The sequence below is a fragment of the Labrus bergylta genome, chromosome 8, assembly GCF_963930695.1.
Source record: "Labrus bergylta chromosome 8, fLabBer1.1, whole genome shotgun sequence".
Lineage (NCBI taxonomy): Eukaryota > Metazoa > Chordata > Actinopteri > Labriformes > Labridae > Labrus > Labrus bergylta.
This window is the reverse complement of record NC_089202.1, coordinates 17097433-17119376: the sequence shown is the minus strand read 5'-3', so window position 1 is coordinate 17119376 and position 21944 is coordinate 17097433. Positions and strand designations below refer to the sequence as shown.

The 21944-nt window shown below is 39.2% G+C and overlaps 1 protein-coding gene across 4 annotated transcripts; it reads left to right on the top strand.

Moving 5' to 3' along the window:
• Positions 1-1680: 1680 nt before the first annotated feature.
• Positions 1681-20101, top strand: thrap3a (thyroid hormone receptor associated protein 3a). Of its 4 annotated transcripts, none has more exons than XM_065957944.1 (11): positions 1681-1958; positions 7972-8116; positions 10844-11734; positions 12343-13032; positions 13283-13455; positions 13768-13879; positions 14183-14267; positions 16931-17112; positions 17228-17408; positions 17532-17577; positions 18598-18737. In XM_065957944.1, exons 2-11 carry the CDS (start codon positions 7995-7997, stop codon positions 18600-18602), a joined length of 2487 nt encoding a protein of 828 aa, XP_065814016.1. In that variant the 5' UTR covers positions 1681-1958; positions 7972-7994; the 3' UTR covers positions 18603-18737. The 4 variants fall into 4 exon arrangements, with proteins under 4 accessions (XP_065814016.1, XP_020489176.2, XP_020489175.2 ...); XM_020633520.3 differs by having other exon boundaries at positions 1690-1958; positions 17532-17672; positions 18598-20101; XM_020633519.3 differs by lacking the exon at positions 1681-1958 and adding an exon at positions 7668-7872 and having other exon boundaries at positions 17532-17672; positions 18598-20101.
• The last annotated feature ends 1843 nt before the right edge of the window (positions 20102-21944 follow it).

Below are 21944 nucleotides of genomic sequence, written 5' to 3'. Positions count from 1 at the left end.
CTTGAAACGGCAGTCTGAATAGAGCATACAAATAAGATAAAGAGAGTATGTTTAAAGCTCTATAATTCAAGCAAGGTTTAATGTACATAAACATATCAAGATATTTCAGTTCAGTTGTCAGGATGATTAGCAACATTTTATCCCAGTGGGACTGTGAATGATAATATATCTGCAGTAGTCACATATGCAGGCTACTGTGCACTATAGAGATGACAACAATAATAAATATCTTATGAAGTGCATACCAGGGGAAGGGAAATAAAGCCCACACAGCAGCAGCCCCATGAACTCCCAACTGTCATATTGATAGTGAAAACAAGCCAAGAAAACCAGATGATATGAGAGCCTCGGTTACTGCCTTATGTGACTCCCAGTTGATATAAAACAGTCCTGACTTTTTACTCAAATAGAAGCTCGAAGGTTATTCTTGAACACCATCTTCTCGTTAAAGAAAAAATCAATGTAATAGGCTATAAATAATGATACAACTACCATCATTTGAATAATAAACAAGATTTGTTATATGCAAGAGGTTATTCCCACCAAGGTCTCCATTATCAGGTTTTTATAGATGACGTGGAGGCCTGATTAACACCTGATAATGACAACCTGAAAGAGCATTATCCCACTTATACCATGGTCACTTGCTGCCACTCAATAAAATAAGTGAGACCATTACATTCTTTTCAGGCATTTTGCAATCACAATAAAAACTTTTAACGAGCCTAAACTCAATTTCGCTGGAAGGTATGACTATAACACCTGAAGCAGTAATTTGCATCCAATAGGGTTACAATGCAATTGGAAATGTTTGTGTCAACTCCAGACATTTTTTTTCTTAGCTACAACTCAACAAAATATGATATTTTTAGGCTGCGGTACGCCCCACGGGGAGCTTTAGACCAGCTATGAGCCATAAAGCTATCAGTATGCTGGCCAAAGTCAGTAACATTGAGTAGGTTGACAAAAAGTAAAAAAATAACTGGAGAGTAAACAACAAGACTACCAAGCTGACCAGTCTTGTCATGGTCTTAAAATCAATATTAAGAGAGAGAGAGAGAGAGAGAGAGAGAGAGAGAGAGAGAGAGAGAGAGATATAATAATTAAAGGTCATGTTTACCAGCTGCAATCAGTTATGGCTTCTATTAGAGAGTTGATTAGTGAATTGGATGTGAGATGACCGCAAATGTGATGGATAGTATCAGTTAATTTAGAGGGCAGTATATTGTAGCTTGTGTGCCTGATCCTAAGGAGTGAAAGACTCCTAAGACTGCAGAATCAGGGATCCCCTGATGTAAATGGTCATGGAGATGGGTTCATGGAAACATCTAAAAATCACAGTGAGAAACATGAAAATACAAATAACAGATGAAAAGTGGACTTGAGTTAAAATGATGCTGTCACTAAAGGAAATACAATCTTTTTTATTGGAAACTATTAAAAATTAGTTCAAAATATTAGCCTACTACACTGAAGTTCCCCAGTATCCCATTTAAAGACACAATATCTAATTCTGGTAGCTGCTCCCATTGGAATAGCCTGACTTAAATGATTTTTCAGAGGGAATAAGGCTCCCATGACATAATAATGTCACTTTAACTGGCTCTGCCTCCTGTTTTTCTGATACACTCCTCCACTCTCGTTCACAGCGATGTAACGAAGGTGCACTGACAAGACAGCGGTGAACAGCAGCGGCGAACGCGGAAGGAAATAGGAACTACGCTACTGAGCCGCGCGGAGCGGTCACGCCCCCACCTCTATTTGAACACCGCAGACTCCAACAGACACACAAACACACACATGCACATTACATACACACACACACACACACGCGGTTGACATAAACGGGGCACAACAGCACAGACACAGAAGTCCGAGGAGAAATTGTAAATCATTCTTCACTGATATAGAGAGTTGCCTGGATGTGACGCGACGACATCAAAGGACAACGCCGACCGGTACGTACTTGATTCAGACTATTTATTTTTTTCTATCAATTTTATTTAACGATTTGATACTCTGCCCGAAAGGATGCTATCTTTAAATGAATAAAGTGTGATTGCGAGTAGTAAATAAAGAGGCGTTAGTTGCGCATTGGGGTTAACGGGGACATAAAGTCACTAAAATAACCTAAGGGGACTACTTTTGTTTTATGGCAAAAGGCGTGCAAAAAACATTGATGGGCACGATTACCCACTGGAAAATTCTGCATTTAAGGTTCGTGAATCATTGGACAATATCTAACTCTCCTGATTCTATCGTTTGTCTGCTTGCCTTGAATTATTTGCAGCTCCCTGTCTGCATCATTGTGGATTAGCTGTAGCCTTCATGTTGGCTCAACTGGAAGAAGTACCTTTCTTCCCATCACATCCAGGACATTTCCAACTGTGGCTTTAACATGCTGCTTCAGAACGAGTTTAATATTAGGAGACTTCTGGTTTTAATTAGCATACATGCAAATAAAGGGTTTCTTAAAGAAGTGTAGTGATAATGTGAAGTTAATGCCTGAATCAATTGTTGTTAGTTTAGCAGTCAGCAGTGTTCCTAGTGCATCCTCAGACCACCACTGGAGGGTTCAAGGAGCGTCTCAGTACAAGGACCTGTTTACTTTAACCGGTTGTGTGACTGCTGCTTTTAGTGGTTAGCACAATGACAGCGTGACTGTAGTGATTGCAGGTTTCGCCAAGCTGTCCCTCCACCTACCATAAACAGCTACAGTCTAAAACTGAGTTTATAACAGGATTCATATAGCAACAAGAAGATTCTCTAAGACATGAGTTTACTGTGGATGCTTTTACTGGTGGTTTTGTGGTCCAATGTGAATCTATTTCTGGGGTTTAGGGATGCAAAATAAGTCATCATGCAATATCCTGTTGGGCTGCAGGATCCGGGTTGAAGTCAATCCTCCTTAACAAATACCAAACTGCACAAAAATGCACACACAAGAAAAAGGTGTGTCCCATGGTTAGGTAGGCGTTCATGTATCCAGTAGCACTGTAACAATAATCTAACCAATTGTTTCAACTTTTGCGTGTGCCACTCTATTTTCTGATCGCAATTTTATCGTTACATCGCGATATGAGCCCTCGCAATAAACATCGCACAACTCTGAATTGATCGCAATAAATCCGAAAAATGTGTGATTAAGGACTTAAATTCATGGATACTTTTTTTTAATCGCAATTAATCACATCCTCTTCTGTCCCTGTAAGCGCAGCGTGGATAAGCCTTCTCAGTGTCTCCCTATACTCACAGTGATGTTAAGGAACAACACTGCTGCCTCTTTAAATGGCTCATTTCACTTAAAACAAAAAAACCTCCACCTTATGACATCAAACATTTCTCTTTTTTACCTTTCCTTTTTGGCTGTCTTGCAGCATCATTAAAATACTTGCTGTTGCCCGTGTGGCTTTAAAGATGTTGCTAACATTGCCAAAAGATAGTCCACACACATTGTTGCTACTTTTATAATAAATATATAATCTTTATTTAGAATGCAGATTTCACCTCTCAATAAACATACCCAACTGTTATTACAAGTGAAGGTAGTTTGATTAAACAAACATGTCACTATCAATCACCAGCATAAACACCATCCAGCTTTGTGGGGACTTTAAGGTGCAGTAAAACATAATTTTGGAAATAGACCTCATCGTTCCCCCGGCTGTTTCCAGCTGACCTAAATACGGAGAACCTACAGCTGATGAGTTCCCTCTTTCAAGCAGAACAGTTAAACAGCCGCTGTGTTGACAGACAGCAGAGAAGCATGTTGGTGTAAGGATGCGTCAGCGACACTCTGCTGTGTGCCATTTTTCCAGGCAAAAGTAGTCCCAATACACACCAGGACAAATAAGGATCGAGTGATGTTAAACTGCATTAGTAAGCAGAAAGTTAGCTGCAACTGGGATCTGATTATCATCGAACCTGTGGCCAAGTAAAATGCTGTTCCTGTCTGTCATTGTGGATGATTAGCAAAGGACAAAGTTGCAGGAAATGTCTGCATGAGGTCATCCATTTGTGTTTTGTAATGGATTTTTTTTCGAGGACACATTTTACTCACAGCTCGTGTGAGAAATTCAACAATAATTTAATACGTAATATTCTTGTTTAGTCGATACTGCATGGACGAAGGTTTCTCACAAATAGCGAAATATCAAAGATACCCAGACTTGAAGTTTCCTTGACATTACTGTAGTGCGACGTGTTGAAATGTGTGACCAAATTAATATTTCTGACTGACTACACTCCTTATGAAGGTTTTTCTGAGAAGCATGTGTATATAAACCCAAGCATATTGTGATTACTAAGAGCTTTCCTTCAGTATTGACACTCTGAAGCTTTGTTCCTTCTACTTGCAAGAAGAATTAAACTAAACAAAGACATTGATTGACTCATAATTCTTTCTTTTGCATTGTTAACAGAAATTTCCAGCACACTTTCTTGCAGACTTAATAGTAGCTCTATGAAAGAAAACAAAACTGAGCTAAACTTATTCAGACATACCAGAATGAATGAGGCTATCACAGTTTTTTTTTCTTTAAAAAAAAAGTGGATGCTAAAAGCTTTATCTGGTCTTTAACAGCACTGCCAGCGGCTTTGCTATTCATTAAGTGCCTCCACATGTGAAGCGTAAAGAAGGAAACCTCAGAGGGTCTGCCACATTTCAATAAGCAAAGATTGTGCCAATGACAGTTGCTGTGGCTTTTCAGAAATAGCGAGGGGGGTGTCTCAGGGGCACATATAGATAGCAAATGTGATTCCAGCTGCCACTGCGGCCTCCTGGTCTTAATGATAGGGCAGTTGATTGAGTGGAGTGTTTCTTCTCCCAACGCCCTGAGCTGTGTATCAAGTTGCAGGACCATTGTTGATCAGAGCTACTTTTGCCATAACATGAAATAAACAGCTGATGAGGATTAAACAGCTGTCGTCCTCTGCCCCAAGGGGGACCCTTAATCATGTGTGCATGTGCGCGTGGTCTTGAACTTGACAGCCATTATCAGTTTAATTCTGTTCCACTATTTCAATCTGACACCATCCTCTGGTTCATTTCTTTTCAGGTCTTTCCTGCATTTGCTTTTATCCTACAATGTTGAACACCTGCTCTTCTAGTTTGACATGTTGTTTTTGTTGTGTGTAGTTCCTGTTTTGTTTTCTGAAAGGTCGAAAAGTCAAGAGCTCATATTTTTTGTTGTGTCTCTTTATATTCAGTTTAATGCAGTCTTAGTTACCATGGGATTCGGCCTATCTCAAAATAGTGAAACTGTTTATAGACGGGCGAGGGAACAGAGAACCGGACCGCCAATGTTTGATCTTAAACTGGAATATGGCTAATATGAGACAAATATATGCGTCTTCTTGCAGAAATCCATGCTTGTGATGATTTGGAAACATTGCAATCTCATGTTGTGGTCCTCTGTAAAATAAGATGAGAGTGGATAATAATCTTACATATTCTTAATCATTTAATTTTCTTAGATGCACAGTGTATAATTTCCGCCACCAGTGGGCTCTACATCAAAACAATAACAAAAGATGACATTGAGGCTGGCATGGAATCATTGGATCTCGTCTCTATAGGGATCTCTGCTACTCCCCTCCAGCTCAACCCCCAACCCAAAGAGGATATGTTTAACAACAAGCTAATGTATCCAAGTACAGTTTACATTACGTTTCTTATCACCGCTTTCAGTAGCGGTCATGGACGTAACATTGTGGAAGCGTTGTAAAAAGAAGGACTGTGTTAAAAAGGGGAGGAATAAAGGTTAATATGAGCAATAGTACAATAATACATATGATTGCACTAACATGGGCTTGTCAGTAACTGTATTTCTTGCGTGCAAATCTAGTAGTGAGTGATTACAGAGCAGATTTACTGAAACGCTGAAATCTCAGTGATTGGGCTGCAGCCCACACAGTGTGTGCAGGGACAGCTGCAGCTGGTTATCAGTCGAGGTCTCCGAGCGAGGCTATTGAATCAGACCGCAACCTTTCAATTCTGCTAACTTGTCTTTATATTGAATTTAAGTGGCAAGGACAGTGTTGTGGATCAACATCCAGTGTGCATACACTGTATACATAGTCAAACATAGCTGGAACAGGATTATGACGTGTCAATAAAGAGGTCCTAATGACTGAGTGAACATTAGGTATGTGTAGCTGTTTTGTTTTCAGTTTCTGCTGACACCAAATAAAAAGTTTCACGCAAACTATTATTGGCCGTATGAAAATGTCTGAAACACAGATGGGCTGGTTTTGCACACTTTATAAAATCTACATTAGAATAATCCATTAGAATAAAAGGTCTCCTCTAAAATTCCATGCAACTAATGTGTGGAAAGATAAATTAAGCTGGCTGTTACGATTTATTTATTATACTGTTTAGCTACCACATGCTGGAAAGGGGCACATCTGAATGCCATTCTTATAAAAGTGCACAGTAAGCTAAATCGGCAGCCCATTTAGGCCAGCCCTTCAGGAAATTATTCTCTAAAAGCCAAAAACAACAAGCTGCTAGGAATGAGGCGAGTGGGAAGTTCATGGGGAGGAGGAGGAGGCTGCGGGAGGATGGATCTACTTCAGTACTCTAATATAGAGTGGAAAGGTTGCACACTGCGACCACCATGAGTTGGCGTGGCCTGCTTTTTAAATCCCTGTCATGTGCAGGGAAGGCTACTCTGCAATTTCCTCCACCTAAAGTCCCCGAAGATGACCCTTATAATGAAAGCTCAATTATTTGATCCCTGGCATTTACTGTACTCTGGGGATCATATGTCACAGATAAAGCCGTTGGACCTTGGTGAGAGCTATATGCTTCTACTATAGAAGTGTTATAATAATACAATAACATAATAATAATACAAAGAGGAATTTACAGGGGTAGCACTGTAGGAGTTGAGAATAAACAAAGTTAAAGTTAAAATAGATGGCCTGAGAGAACTTCTCTCTGAAACCAGATTCACAGTAGCTCATTAACCACAAGCAAATGTGATAAGGTTAGTTATTTATAGTTATAAGTTAGTTATAAGTTATTTTCCCATCAATCTAGTGGAGTGACGTTGAATTTAATCATTAGTTTTTTAACTAATCAGGAAGTTTAATATTAACCAGGACTTTTAAACACAAATGACAAGGCACATAAATAAAACAGAGACTTGATTAGACTGGAGTGAAACATTCTTCTTAAAGTCGTACATTTAGCAACAGTTTACAGCATTGTATTCATTGAGCTAAAGCATGTCATCGTCTGCATAAAACATTAAATGGTCTTCTTAAATGATCAGCAGAATTATAACATTTGTAAGACAAATCTAATCACATCTTTACCTTTTGTTTTGACGCTTTTGAACTAAATGGGAGCAATGTTTGTATGCTGATGATATAACGTTAAGTTTGTGGCTCAGTTGTGAGGCTCCGTGTATGTGTATGGTTAAATCATTGAAAGAAATTATGTTATTGCTTGTTAAGACAGGGAGTCAAGTATTTGTATTTGTTTGCATATTCCTGTAGCGGAGTGAATGCAAAAAATCTATGGTGTATCGTGATGACGGCTGTGTTTTTTTTAAGTACTATATCAACAGTTAAGTACTCAAATGACTGACGTAAGACGCCCTCTATGCAAATGATCAGAGACTAAATAAAACTGGTTCTGTTTGGATGCCCAACACTGCGACAGATTGCTTTCTTCCGTTTTCACAGCTGTCTTGTCCTTTCACTCGGGCTGCTTTAGAAGTGCATAGATGGCTTATTTGTGTTGGATATTGTCTTTCATGGACTTTTGACTCTTGGGACTCTTTAAGGATGTGTTTTTTGCCATGATACTTGTTCATTTCATCTTCAACCAGAAAGATAATATCACTTTAATGCTTTGAAAAGGTGGCTGGATTACTAATTTTATTTTATTTGTGTTGTGTTCCGAGTGTAACATTTCACAAAATCGTAATTTGGCTGTACAACGTTTTTTTTGTGTGACAGTTTGAGGTTGGCAGACCGCAGTGATGTCCAGATCCACAAAATCAGCCTCAAGGTCTCGGAGCCGCACGAGATCCCGGTCAAGATCCCGGTCCACCTCTCGATCCAGGAGTCGCTCAAGATCCAGGTCCAGGAAGCGTTACTACAGGTAGAGTCCAGTTTAATAATAATCTTTTTTTTCTGAATATTCTATTGGCTTTGTGTTGTGTGCTGTTTTGGTGCTTTTTACTCGGTTGTTCAAGATGCCTGACCGGACTTACTACTCATAATTTTATATTGATTCATAAGAGGTTTTATACAGCATGTATGAACTAAAAATTGCTTTGATCCAACAAGCATGAATGAGTATTGCCCAAATAATTTCAGCTGTCATGAAGAATAGAGAAGCTAGCAGCAGGTGCAGATTTTAAAGCCTTGTTGAATGAACATCAGTATTTGGATAATCCTTCCTTTCTTCTTGAGCTCATTTTCTGCTCAAAATCTACCTCTAAAATCTAAGATAGCATTAAGGGACTAACCATGCAATATGCTTGTAAGATTGGACTATTAAATTTGTTCATGTATGATAGTGAGAATGTCCACAAGGAGTTATTTGTTCTGTTATAATCACTGTCTCTTTGTTGCTACATATCTGGTGATTTTCTATCTGAAAGACCTTGTCTTGTCCTGAACTTTATGACTATGGTCTTATATGATCTTGAAAAAGCTGGTGAAGCGTATTAATGGATTTGGGTCCTCCTCAAAATTCTAAGTCGACTTCTGTATCCAGAGGAAATTGATGTTTGAGAGAGAAGTTCAGCTGCCGGTTACTGAATTTACTTAAGATAGAGTGAATGTTATTGCAGATTGTATTGCACAGGAGCTTTTCTAGGAGTTGAACCTAGTAGTACATAAAAATATTTGATCAATCCTTTTACTGAGAGGGTTGTATTGTTTTGGTTGTACAAACTGCACAGGTAGTGGGGCTATCTGCCGGCTATGGTGTGCACTTAGGGAGGAAAAAGTAAAAGTTCTCTCTGATGCTTTTGCTGTTTCTGGCAGAATGGCTGTGGTACAGCAATAAAATGTGAGGGCGGCTCATTTCCTGGCAGTGCCAGAGCATCTATTAAAATTTGCATGACGAAGAGACATGGAAGGAATCTAATGGTGAACCCTTCCTAAACCCACCTTGCACATTTGCATCAAATGACTTTGTGGCTATACGGGGCAAGTCTACAAGCATGGATGCACACATTTGCACAAGTTGACTATAAACACAAAAGCGCATACATCCATCATCTCCTGGGACAAATAGCCCCAAATGTATAAACGTTAAATCAGAAAGAGTTCCACTTTAGCTTTTTCTGAACGTCCTTCTGATTGTCACAGCTCTTGCTTTGAACACGATCAACTCAGTAGCTGAATTGGACACAGATGTAGAATGTGTCTCAGCAGTGTAGCATGTTGACTTATCACTCAATAAATGAAATAAATTATCTTGTATCTTGATGAAATATGACCACAGTAAGATGATGATATCTGCTGTAATTTGATGGAACTTTTCTTCTGGTAGTAAAAGACCTTAGAATTATGATGTATTAGAGCTTTGCTAAACTGTGTGAACAGCGCATGTAGCTGGCGTGCAGCAAGGCAAAGGATTCCAGTAGGTTTTTTCCCCCCCCCTCTCATATAGTCCATGTGACTCAGTGCGTTCACCAGAGCAGTCCCGAGGAGATGTAGTATCTGTAGCTTGCACTGTTGAGTGTGCAGTGCTGCTCGGTGGTGCGCTGCCTTTTTTTAAACGCTCTGTATTCCAATGAAAAAACACACTAGGTGAGTGCTGTGCTTTTTCAGTTTTTCATATGGCTGTGTATGCGTGTCGTGTGGCATTGCTTTGCAACAATTTGAAGCATGGGCTCAGCTGTGTACGCATGTAGACTTTGTATGTCCTTTGTAATGTTTTACAAACCTTTAACATAAAATGGCTTAGAATGCTCTGATTTGATATGGCTGAGTGATTTATTTTTTATTTACTGACAGTTGTGATGAAGTTGCTGACTTTGTGGTTGTAGAAAAATGACATAACAGTACAGAAGTAGTTTAACGTCTACACCGGACATTGTTCCTTGATCTGATAGATGTCAGTAGGGGTATCTATTAGATGGATACAGATATGTTGGCATGCAGTCAGGATTTTAAATGTTATGCTTGTATAATTGTTGATTTGAAGAAGAGAACATTCTGTAGCATGGTTATAATCTTTAGTGTGTGTTTAAAGTTCGAGGCTGGAGAGCAGCTGAAAGCTTTTTTATCATTAGAGCAGCAGAGCCACCATGTGGACTACTTTGATACTGCAGCCTTGCCTAGGATCACAATGGGAAGTTCTGGTTTTCTGCATGCAGTCATTCTTTTTATGCTCCTATTTACAAGCATATGTTATGTAAATTCCAATAATGGAAATGAATGCAAAGTCATTCCCATATGTAAGGTTAGATTTGTTGTCTTTCTTTTACATTACAAGTTTACAGACAAAACACTTAAAAATCAACACAGGCAAAACTATTACAACGCGTACAGGCCAGAAAATGGAACACGTTCATGTTTGACATGTGTCCCAGGCTCATGTTTTACATGTTAAGAGAACAATATTCAAAATAAATTAAGGCCATGCATGTGTGATGGTATGATTTAGTTTTTTTTCTCATTCGGACTCCGAAAATGTTACATTTTGTCCATACTCTAACAGAGATTTTACATTTGCTCATTGTCAAGCAGCTGTGATTAATCTTTTAGCTAGTGATGTAAGATTAAGAGACCCACTTACTATTCTTTGTTATTAATATCTTTTAAAACTTGAACTCAATATTCTGCATTTCCCACTTTCCTTTGTTCACAGATCTAGGTCTCGGTCAGGTTCAAGATCTTATTCACCCCCTAATAACCGCGACAAGAAATATCCAAGGGGATACCAAAACAATCGGGAATTCCGGGGTTATAACCGCGGCTTCCGGAGGCCGTACAACTTCAGAGGTCGAGGGCGGGGCTACTTCCCACGTGGACGCTTCCAGCGTGGTGGTGGGGGTGGTGGCTATAACAATAATAACTTCCGGCAAAATTGGAAGAATTACAAGCAGCACCCTCAAAAACAGCAACACCAGCAGCAGCAGCAGCAGCAGCAACAGCAACAGCAACAATACTATTCACGAGGTCGACCTCACAACGTCCAGAAACGCTCAGGAAGCCCTTCTCATGGTCACTCTTACCACTCTGACAAGTCTTCCTCACCATTATCCAGGCACTCACATCGTTCATCCTCTTCTTCACACTCCTCCTCTCCAAAATGCAGGCCAGGCTCGTTGCTGAGTAAGCAAGAGGAGCTTTCAGCCTTCAAGGAGGTCCAAAAGGAAGGAGGGGGAGATGGGGAGCCAGAGGAGCTTGTCGGAGTGTTGGCAGGAGACGCCAATGGAGATGCAGGCAATGGGAAAACTGAGGGGAAATGGAAGAGCCTGACAGAGTGCAACAGCAGTCCAAAGAGAGCGAGTCCCCTGGCAAGCTCTGCTGTAACTGTCGGTCAGAACATCAAAACTACTAAACAGTCAAGTCTCTCCCCAAAAATCACAAATAGCATCAGCAATGGCAACCCCTCTTCAAAAATAGTGTTTAATTCATCACCAACAAAAAAAGCCTCACATGAAGGTCTAAATCCCATGCTTCCCAGCTTTGACTTCTTCTCCAATGAGGAATACCTGGATGGAGATAAAACAGCCATCTCCATCGCCTTTGGAAAGTAAGACATCTTTTCCTTTTTCTTTCTAAAATTGATTCTGAGATTATTTTAAAGACATATAACTATGAAATGTTGTTCATGCCAACATACATTGCATTTCCTTGACTTAATGAGATTCAGTGTTCAAGTATGGTTCCAGAAAACAGAATTAATTTTTCCTTATTTTTGGGCAGGCTGGTGGTGCGCGCACTGATAACGTTAGCCACACTCTGCAGACCAGTTTGACATTATTTACTGGCAGACATTGTTATATCCCTATTATATCCCTCAGTTAACACAGCTCATAACATTTACTGAACGAGATATGATTCCCCTCAACTCTGTTGAAAGCATACAGATTTGGTGTATGAAGTAGCATTCATATGAGCAGCTTTTACAATAGCTGTAAATTTCATCGTTGATGAATGTGATGAACTGCTTAAAATGGTAATAAAAAAGGCTTCACACACTATGTTTTTAGACAGTGTTTAGTCATGTTAAACTAACTTTGCTAAATGTTTACTGTTTTCTGAGTGTTTTCTTACTTTTAGACCAGTTGATGTCTCGATATAAAGTTCTCTCACGCTGCACAGCCACTTAGATGCATTTTTTCATCTGTCATTTTTTAGGTTTTTGGAGGAGCAAAATAAAAAAGCCAATGCTTGGGAAAATAATAAGAATGCAGAATCAAATGATGTGGATATGGAAAAAGGGAAAGCAAATGGCAAAGCATCATCCACTATCACTGACTCAGTGTCAAAAAAGTATGTGGAAGACAATGATGGTGAAGTGTCTTTGAGCAGCCTTTTGAAAGCTTCTCCTTTTCTGTCTGCTGATGGAGAGGAGGAGGAGGAGATGATAGTCAAGTCTCTGTCAAAGTCCCTCCACAAGGACCAGCACAACGGGGATGAATCTTCGAAGCCAATTAGCAAGGTCACTCATTCTGCCCGTGAACTGTTTGAAGAATGCTTTGACAAATGGCACAATGTGGCCTATGCACAAGTTGCAAAATGTGACCTTGGCGCCATAGCAGAAGACGTTTATCTCAGTACAAAGCAAGATAAAGCAGCAGCTTTAGCTGCAGTGCTTGCCAAGAGGGAGTTAGAAAGAAAATTTGAGGAATTGTCCCCAGACATAATTGGTACAACAAGTAAGATGGCAAAAAAAACCTTTATACCATGTCCTACACCACCACCCAGGAGGAACTCTGAGAGAGAGATGTTCCTGATCAGGGACGATGACTCATCTTTCATGTCCTCAAGAAATCAGGAAGCTAAATTTAATGTCAAGATGGGGTTCCTTGGAGATAGCCTTATAAAGTGAGTATGAGACACTTTCTGGACTTTTCCTCGGTGAGCCAGAAGTCATTTATGAACATGCAGCTGCAAACGTTGGCACTCTCTCTATCTGTACGCTGATGATGTACTGATTTATCTGAAAAATTGCAAATCAAACAATTCATTTGTTTCCTTTTTTGATTTGTCTGATCAGAGTATATTTTTTTCTGTTTTTAGCCATTTTTTACAAGGAAGAGCAACAAACTAAGAAAATTGTTATTGTGATTTTCAGCTCCTCTGATATTTTAGCTGAGGAGCGACAGTTGTCACAGGATCTTGTGCAGTCCTCAAAAAAGGATCAGGAGTTTCGCTCCATCTTTCAACATGTTCATACAGCTCAGTTACAGAGGAGTCCCTCTGAGCTTTTTGCTCAACACATTGTCACCATCGTTCACCATGTTAAAGGTGAGTCATTCCCTCTCTTGCTGTTCTAACAGACAACATTAAAAACAGGGATTGGAACCTATTCATCTTTGTTTTTTAGAGATGACAATCATATTTCATCATTAAAGTCCATTAAAGTTATGTAACACATGACCAAATAATCTTTTAAATCTTCATAACAAACTCTTTTTTAAGGGGGACTGTAAAACAAGGCTTTAAATATTTACTTGTGTTTTTACTGTTGAACAACATTCATTCACTGCAGCATCCTTGAGAAAATGACACTATAAACACAAACAACTGTAACAGCTGTTTTCCTGTGTCCCTGTACAGCTCAGCACTTTCAATCTTCTGGAATGACTCTAAACGAACGATTCACAGTGTACCAGAGACGAGCTGCAGAGAAGGAAATGATGAAGCCAAGAAAAAGCCCAGAGATACACAGGTAGAGTCGCCTATTGAGTGACCCTCTCACCTTCAGTGTGCTGTGGCTTCACCTCCTCTTTTAACAGCTTTCAGGTATTTTTCTCACCTTTCCTACCTGAAAATCACCAGACTATCTTGGCTTTTTTTGTTCTCATGCTTGGTGGAGGTCAGTTTTGTTTTCTCACCACCTTGTCCTTTCTTTTTTCTGTTTTGTGTTGTAGTTGCACTTCACTACATAGCTCTGTGTGTTTGGGCTCCTGTAACTTGAATCATATATTATGTGCTTTTAACTTTGTTGTCTCAACTATGTTTTTCCTCACAGAAGAATTGATGTTTCCCCAAGAGCTTTTAAGAAACACTCTCAAGTTTTTGAGGCCATGAAAAGCTCAGAGGAGGGCACTTACAAGGTGACTGAACATTTTGAAGTATGAAGTATGTTGGAAATACAAACAACAGAAACGAGTGAGCAAGATGCCTTTAGACTGCGCTCTTCTAAAACTTGTGGCTTTTCTTGAGAGGAGATGCACAAAGTCTAAGAAATGGCAAGGCAAATGAGGCACTTTGACTTTGTTGTTTGTTATACATTGCCTTCACACATGGTGATTGGTTAGAGTGTGGGCACAAGCCTGACCGAGGCTTATGAATCATATAAGTTCAGAAATGGAAGCCACTGTGCCAAAGCTGTTCAAGGGACTCAATTGCCTTCGTAAGTATTCTTCATAAGAATAAAGAACGGAAGTAAAAAAGCAAGCCCTTTATGCACCTATGCTTATTTGAGGCCTTATTCTTTAATACGCATTGACTAAAAAACCTTCAAACTCAACTATTTTTACAACTTCACATGTTTAATGTTTCCATATTTCTTTGTAATAAGGCATACATAAACTGATATTTCAAAAGCAGGAAAAAAAAAAGCAAAGAAAGAAATTTTTCAGTTTTCTTTTATCAGAAAACATAGTTTGTTAGTAATTAATGAAATCACCTTTTGATTCCCTCGAATCAGATGTCCAAGGTATCTTTCCACAAGTTTCTCTCAATATTTCACTGGAATGTTGTCCCATTTCTCCTGACATAGCATGTTTTACCCGGTCAGGTTTGAAGGCCTCTGACTCGGACACACCTTTTTCAGTTAAGTCTCACTTCAATTCAAATGAGGGTTTTTTTGATGGCCATTCCAATACTCCTTGTTTGTTGTCTGTGAGCGATTTTGTTAAGGCTTTGAAGTATACTTAGGGTTTTTATATTGGTAGACCTAATTGGGACCTAGTTTTGACATTTCCAGCTCATTCCTTGAGATGTCGCCTTGGTATTTGTAGATAATCTTTTCCTCATGATGTCCTCGATCATTTCGCAATGCACCAGGCCTTTTTCCTGCAAAACAGCTCAACATAATGCTGCCACCCCATGCTTCACAGCTGGAATGGTTTTATTGGATGGAAAACCTCAACCCTATTCCTTCCAACATAAAACTGATAATTTATCTCCTCTTGGGGGTGCCAAGGTGTTACCAAGCCCATTTAGCTTTAAAATTCCTCAAGCGAATTCTGAATCTACCCCTAGGTCACTCCCAGTTGGACGATCCCAAACGACCTCAACTGTCTCTCTCAATGCTGCGTAGTGACTTTACTCCCAACCTCTACCAGCGCTCCCTTGGGCTGAAAAAACTCAAAACCTTTTGAGCTTCCTCTTCACCACAAAATTTCTGAACAAACCCTGCAATACTACTGACGCTGCACCAACCAGTCTGTCAGTCTGGGCATCCATTTTACCTTCACTTGTGAATAAGAGCCTATATACTTGAATTTCCTGGCTTAAGGCAGTAACTCACTACAAAACAAGAGGGAGCTCTGTTTTTGGGCATTGAATTATAGCCTAAATCAGCATTCATCCCAACTTTTGGATGCTCACCTGCAAATCTTTTCTAGGAAATATTAGCTCAATTAAGTTTGACCTTGGCTATTATTTCAAAGTTTACCTTTGTGAAGTAAAATAAGGTACATTATAGACTTACAAAAAATGTATGGTCGCATGGAATATTTGAAATTGTGAAGAGTGAGTTTGAATGTGTAAAGCCTTTCTGTATATAAATACATGGTCTCAACTGTACTACTAAATTCAGTTCACTAAATGTGTTATTAATTCGCATGGACATAATCGGTGAAACATTTGTAATCTTTAAGTTTAAATCCTACTGAGATACAATAGACTGAGTAAACTTTAATAAGCATGAACAGTCCTTTCTTTTTGTTCTTACCCATTGTTGAAGGAGGAACCATGCGAGTGGTTTTGCTAGTTAAACAGCAGCTCTTTAAAGGTTTCTTTACTTTAGAGTAGGATACCAGCAACTATTTCCCAAAGCAATATCAAAGTTTCAAGATTGGTTTCCTCCCATCTAGGTAGAAAATGTTTTCGTTTATGTCTGTACGACAGTAAATACATGTACATATGAAATATTTCACAGTGCACATTCAGGCATTGTTTTAAAATACACTACAAATACCTGAAAATGTAATGTGGCTGAAACTTTCATGTTCAGAATTTGGGATACAGCTGCTACAAGTCTTATTCTACATGGAGCACAAACAAGCAAGAACATGAAAAATGCTTTGGCTGTTTGTTCTGGTTTATGGATGCTGGACTTAAGCATTTCAAAGAACCCCATTGGGATGTTTCCAATACACGTCCCAATGGCTGACCATCCAATATCTGACCTAATGTTGATGGTAATGAAATGCCTAACTAAAGCAAATAAAAGTATTTTCCTGTTTCCCTTAAAACTCAGTTAGCTGACTGGAAGGTAGAAAATAAATCTACAAACAAATGCTTTGGATAAGGATTTAGATTCTTTGGATACCCTTAAAAATGCAAAACTACTGGTTTGGCACTTTAAGTACATTGGAAAGTTTATATGGTTTTATTCTTGTTAGCTGGTTGTTAGAAGGGGTTTCCTCCTCTTTTCAATGGATGTCACTATTTAGTCTACAAACCAGCATGGCAGAGAGCAGACTGAGCATTTACATGCTAATCCAAAGTCTGTCCACGACGTTGTCTTCTGTTTTGATTTGCTCAGGACGGCGGGGAAAAAATGAAGGGTGACCCGATGGACCTTCGTTTGGATATTGAACGCCGCAAAAAATATTCCATCCATGAAAGAGATTATAATCAGGATCGTGGAAGAGATATGGGAGAGTCCCCCGATTCTAGTAAAGAAAGGTCTTTGGAAAGGTTCTCCAAATGCAACGAGAGATCAAAGTATGTGCAACCTCCATGTTCTAAATATCTACTGTTATTGAATACTTACATTTGTCTGCCACGCTTGATAGACAGTTAGGCATGAAGGTTTTGCATGTGCCATTTCTCCTTTTAGGAAAAATAAGAAGAAGCGCTCTCGCTCGAGTTCATCCTCATCTTCCTCATCGTCAAAGTCCCACAAGGAAGATATACCCCATAGCAAAACTGAGCCCAAAGATAAAGGCTTTACCAAGGCCCGACTGGGTGAACAGGAGACACCAGGACCAGCTGAAAGTGGAAGGCCTCGTGAAGGATTCGTAAGTTTTTCTGATGTTGAATAGTTTTGGCCAATTGGCTATGCTAAGTAATATTATAAAAATGACTTTCACAGTCTGCTGGGTATCAATCTTGCTTTTTTTTCTCAATATTCTTCTGTGCAGCAAGTCCGAATTCGTGGAAGGAGCTGGAACAGAGGCAATTATCAGGGTAACTGTTCGCATAGTGGAAACATGTCAAACATGGAAGTACACCCAAAAAATGAAGACCCAGAGTTCATCCCCAAAAGCAGAAAATACTACTTGGTATGGATTTGTTTCTATTGCATGTCTCCCATTTGTTTTTCAACTAGCATTACCAAATACACCATTATGAAATAATGGGCAAAGCCATGGTATCAAAAAGTAAGGTTGCAGATTGCAACCAACACACAACAGCTTCTCTCACTGTCCATTTCCAAGTGTGTAAGAGAACCAGAGGTGAGCATTATACTTGCAAAAGGCCAACTCTTGAGCCAGTTTTTTTTTTCTGGGCTAGTGTACATGGAACATGGAAGTGCAACACAATGGACTGCATAGATGACACATTTGGCATTTATAGATATAAAGGACATGCAAAAGATAACAAAGCATAAAGATGAATTCAACATACTTATGAGTATTGAACTGCTGGAAATATATCTTCTTACAGATCCTGTATCTGACGTACTGGGCATTAAAAGGGTAGAAATGCTGTAATTGTTCCCTAGTTTAGTGTTTGAATATTGCACCCTTCTAGAAAAATAAGCATTCAGGCTGTCGCCAAACTGAAATAGACAGTTGTGTCAATAAAGTTATGTGTCTGTAACCAATGTTATTTATTCCTACCTGTATGTACGTGTCATTTGCACTGATTGTCAAAGTCCATAAGAAAGTCCTCTAAGGTGATCAATCCTTTTGTCCATGAATCAAGCCAGACAATTTAAATGTGATCGCATCACAAATCCTTACACAAGATTTGTAGTATACAAGCATTTGAAATGAATGATAGTGTTTGGTGAGTTTTATCACATTGGTATTGGATGGGTACTCTTACGGTTGATCACCCAACCCAGGAACCCAAGATGATATCAGGACAGTTCTTTTTTGTTTAAAAGACAACTGGGTGGTATTTTCTCAGTTAATAAAGCTCAAGTTTGTGTTTTAATAATTATTGACACCTCCATCCTTTTTTTTTCCGTTTTTCTCTCAGCATGATGACAGAGATGGTGAGTCAGAGTGGAAGTGGGTAGACAGCAGAGGGCGTGGACGAGGAAGTTTCCCACGTGGTAGGGCTCGATTCATCATCCGAAAAGCCACCGGGGGCCCCAACACAAGTGGTCAAAAATGGGCCCATGACAAGTTCCAGGTCAACGGGGAACAAGGTGGCAAGCAGGAGGATAAGACAACACAGGACCATAAAGGAGGAGGAATCGATGAATAGCATACTTGAGCAGGGAAATAATATGCTGAAAATCTTGATTTCCTCCTATGTTGTTAAAGGATCTGACTCCATCAGGGAATTCATAAATGCAGATGAAAATATTTTGCAACTCAGCTTTTAGTAAGGAAACTTTTTTCTTGAACTTCTATGTATAAAACTCATTTTTACTTACCTACATTAAGAGTCAATCTTCAAGATCTTGAAGAAGCACTGTTTCTTGGATGATTTGCTGAAATTTGAATTTATATTTTGTTTTGCTGGATTCTTTTTTATAAGTTAGGCTACTACAAAAAACTCCTTTATGACATTTTCATTGATAAGTAAAAAAGGAAAAATGCATCATAGATCCAGTCAGATTGTAATGTGTTTTTTGAGCTGACTAATTAATTAGTAGTGCGGTTAAATGCATAGAAACGCATAACAATTACCCAAAAGTTGTGTCTAGACTGGATTATATTACAGCAATATGTGCACTGTGGTTAACATCAACATACAACATCACGAAAAATTACCCTGATATGAAAACGGGACCAAACTGTACAGGGTCTGCATTTACAAAATTGTACAACATTTAAGAGGTCTACAAAATTTGCTGGCAGAAAATGTGACAGTTGTTATATGGTAACTTTTTGTACATTGTATTTGTTGTGTATAAAACATTTTGCTGTCTTTACAGTAAATCTTTGATTAACCTTGGATACCACTTAAGAATGTAGGCCTATTAAAATACTGGTCATATATTTTACTTCAAAGGCATTGTACTTTTTGTAACTGACAAGGCGAGATTTGGACCTTTTGTCCTTTTAGTTTTTATTGCGCTAGAATTTGACGCGTTGTTCATTTGCTGTTCATATTTTTTTCACCAGCCAGGTGATATAATCATATATGGAAATTGTGTGCAAACTGTGATAAAAGATGCCCCAATTGTTATTTTTTAAGTCTGTAGTTTGTAAGGAACTGCGACACAGGGTAGTTTTGGGGGTCAAGAATTTAAGTATGTCTAGAACTACAAATACAAAAATAATTTCAGTGCATAATGATGTTCTAGATAAGACTTGGCTCATGCGTTAATGCCCATACCACTTAATCATACAACTGTTGTGCCTTACTGCAGACCTTGCGCTGGTCTTACTTTTAAAATAAAGGCCTACAATTTGAGATTTACATGTATTTGTTAAAAGGTAACCTGCTCATTGGATATTGCTTTTTTAAAGAGTGTTGTTACTGTTTGTTTCTCCGAGGCTGTAAATTAAAGAGACACTGATCACTTTAACGTTTGCACTGATGCGTCTTTTGTTGTCATTTCTCATAGGTCTACAAGTATTTCAGGTTTTTATTTCTTCTACTTTTGAGAACCAAACTGTGTCAGCCAGACTCCCACCAGTTTGCACAGGTTACGGTGCAGTCAACAGTGTGGCTCACCAAGTGAATCATCATTCAGAGGAATTGACCAGTACCTTACATGTCATTGTTCATTTCTGTGTAATTTCATTTCATGCATCATTTCTTCCAGAAGTGATGCAGAAACTTAATGTGAAGACGTTGAAAAGCAAGAGAGATCATTTATTTTGCTTAAAAGTCTCATTTTCAATACATTTTTGTTTTGTACATAAATGTATCTGCTGCAGCACAAGAAACATGGCTAAGTAACCTGATAAAACTGCGTTTTAGGAGGAATAATCCATACATGAGCATACGTAATCTATAAATTTATGTCTATGAATCAATCTCCTCAATCCCGCAGGGGCCAGCTCTTAAAACTTAACATGACAAATGCACATAACCATATTACGGGCTTAAAGTCTGGGTAGAGCCAAGTCAAGGCAACATTTGTGTATCTAATCTCATCTGACTTTTTGTTTGTTGATCAGGGTTTGTACTAGTGAAAAATTGTGTCCAGGGAAAAACTTTGATAGAACAAGAAAAGACAGTATCCTACTGTTTCCTCAACCATGTCAAAGAGCAGAGTGAGATGACTGAGCTACTGATTCAGCATCATGAGAAAGTTGGTTATCAGACAATGACGCATTGTGACAAAGCACAGACCTATTTAACAGGAAACCCGTTGGCCAATCCAGGCCCACTCACAACCTTAATCCGGCTCCTTTATCTTTTCTGAAATTAAAGAGTTGTGATAAGCATGCTGTTGATGCAGCCAAGCAGAGCTACACCAGTTCCTTCATGAGATAATTATTATGTTATGAGATTGTCATTAAATTGGAAGGCTATCTAGCCCATTGATTATTACGGCTGTTGTTAAGCACAGATGTATTTTCTTTTCAGGTTTTAAGCCCTGACGTCTAAACAGAGGGGACTTGGGTAAGTCAAACTTAACATTAAAAAGATGTTTAAGACAATATATTGTCTTTATAAAAGGGGTCATATTATGCTTTTTCTGGTTTTATATGCTCTTTAGTGTGTTTCCCAAGTGTCCTGTGCATGTTTAGGCACATCTATTTGCAAAAATTCAAAGTCCGCGGAAACGCGGCTTCTCCTACATTCTCCTGTTAGCTGTAGCATTAGCTGCATGTAACGCTCGGTTCTAGCCCCCCTCGAAAACATTTTGCCAGTGTGACGTCTTGTCAGTGTGATATCACTGATCTAAGCCCATTGGCTCGTTGTGGCAAGCCCAGCAGCTCATGTTGCACGTCCATTAACTTCTGTAGCACGGCCACGATATGCCGTAGCCTGCGGTAGCACAGTAGTGTTAAGGTGCTAATGTTTTTGCTCCCCTCGGGAACCAAAGTGGCTGCATTCCCAATATGGTAAAAGGGGCGTGACATTTCCGAGAACCGTGCTGAGCGACTGACCAATCAGATCAAACTTGGCACACGTGGGGTCTCTAGAACGTGGGCACTTCAGAGCCTTAGAGAGAGAGTCAGAAGCGAGCCGGTGCATGGAGCAGCAGTACATGAAAACAGACACTTTTTTCGAACTTTAGCTATTGTGAACGTACTTTAGTAGGTACATAGATTAAATATACGAACCCCAAAAAGGGCATAATATGGGCTCTTTAAATCAACAATAGAAGTATCCTCTCGAATTAAAGAGGCACACTGATAACTCATTCGATTTATCTTCATTCAAAATGTAAATGTCCGGCCCCGTAGCACTTT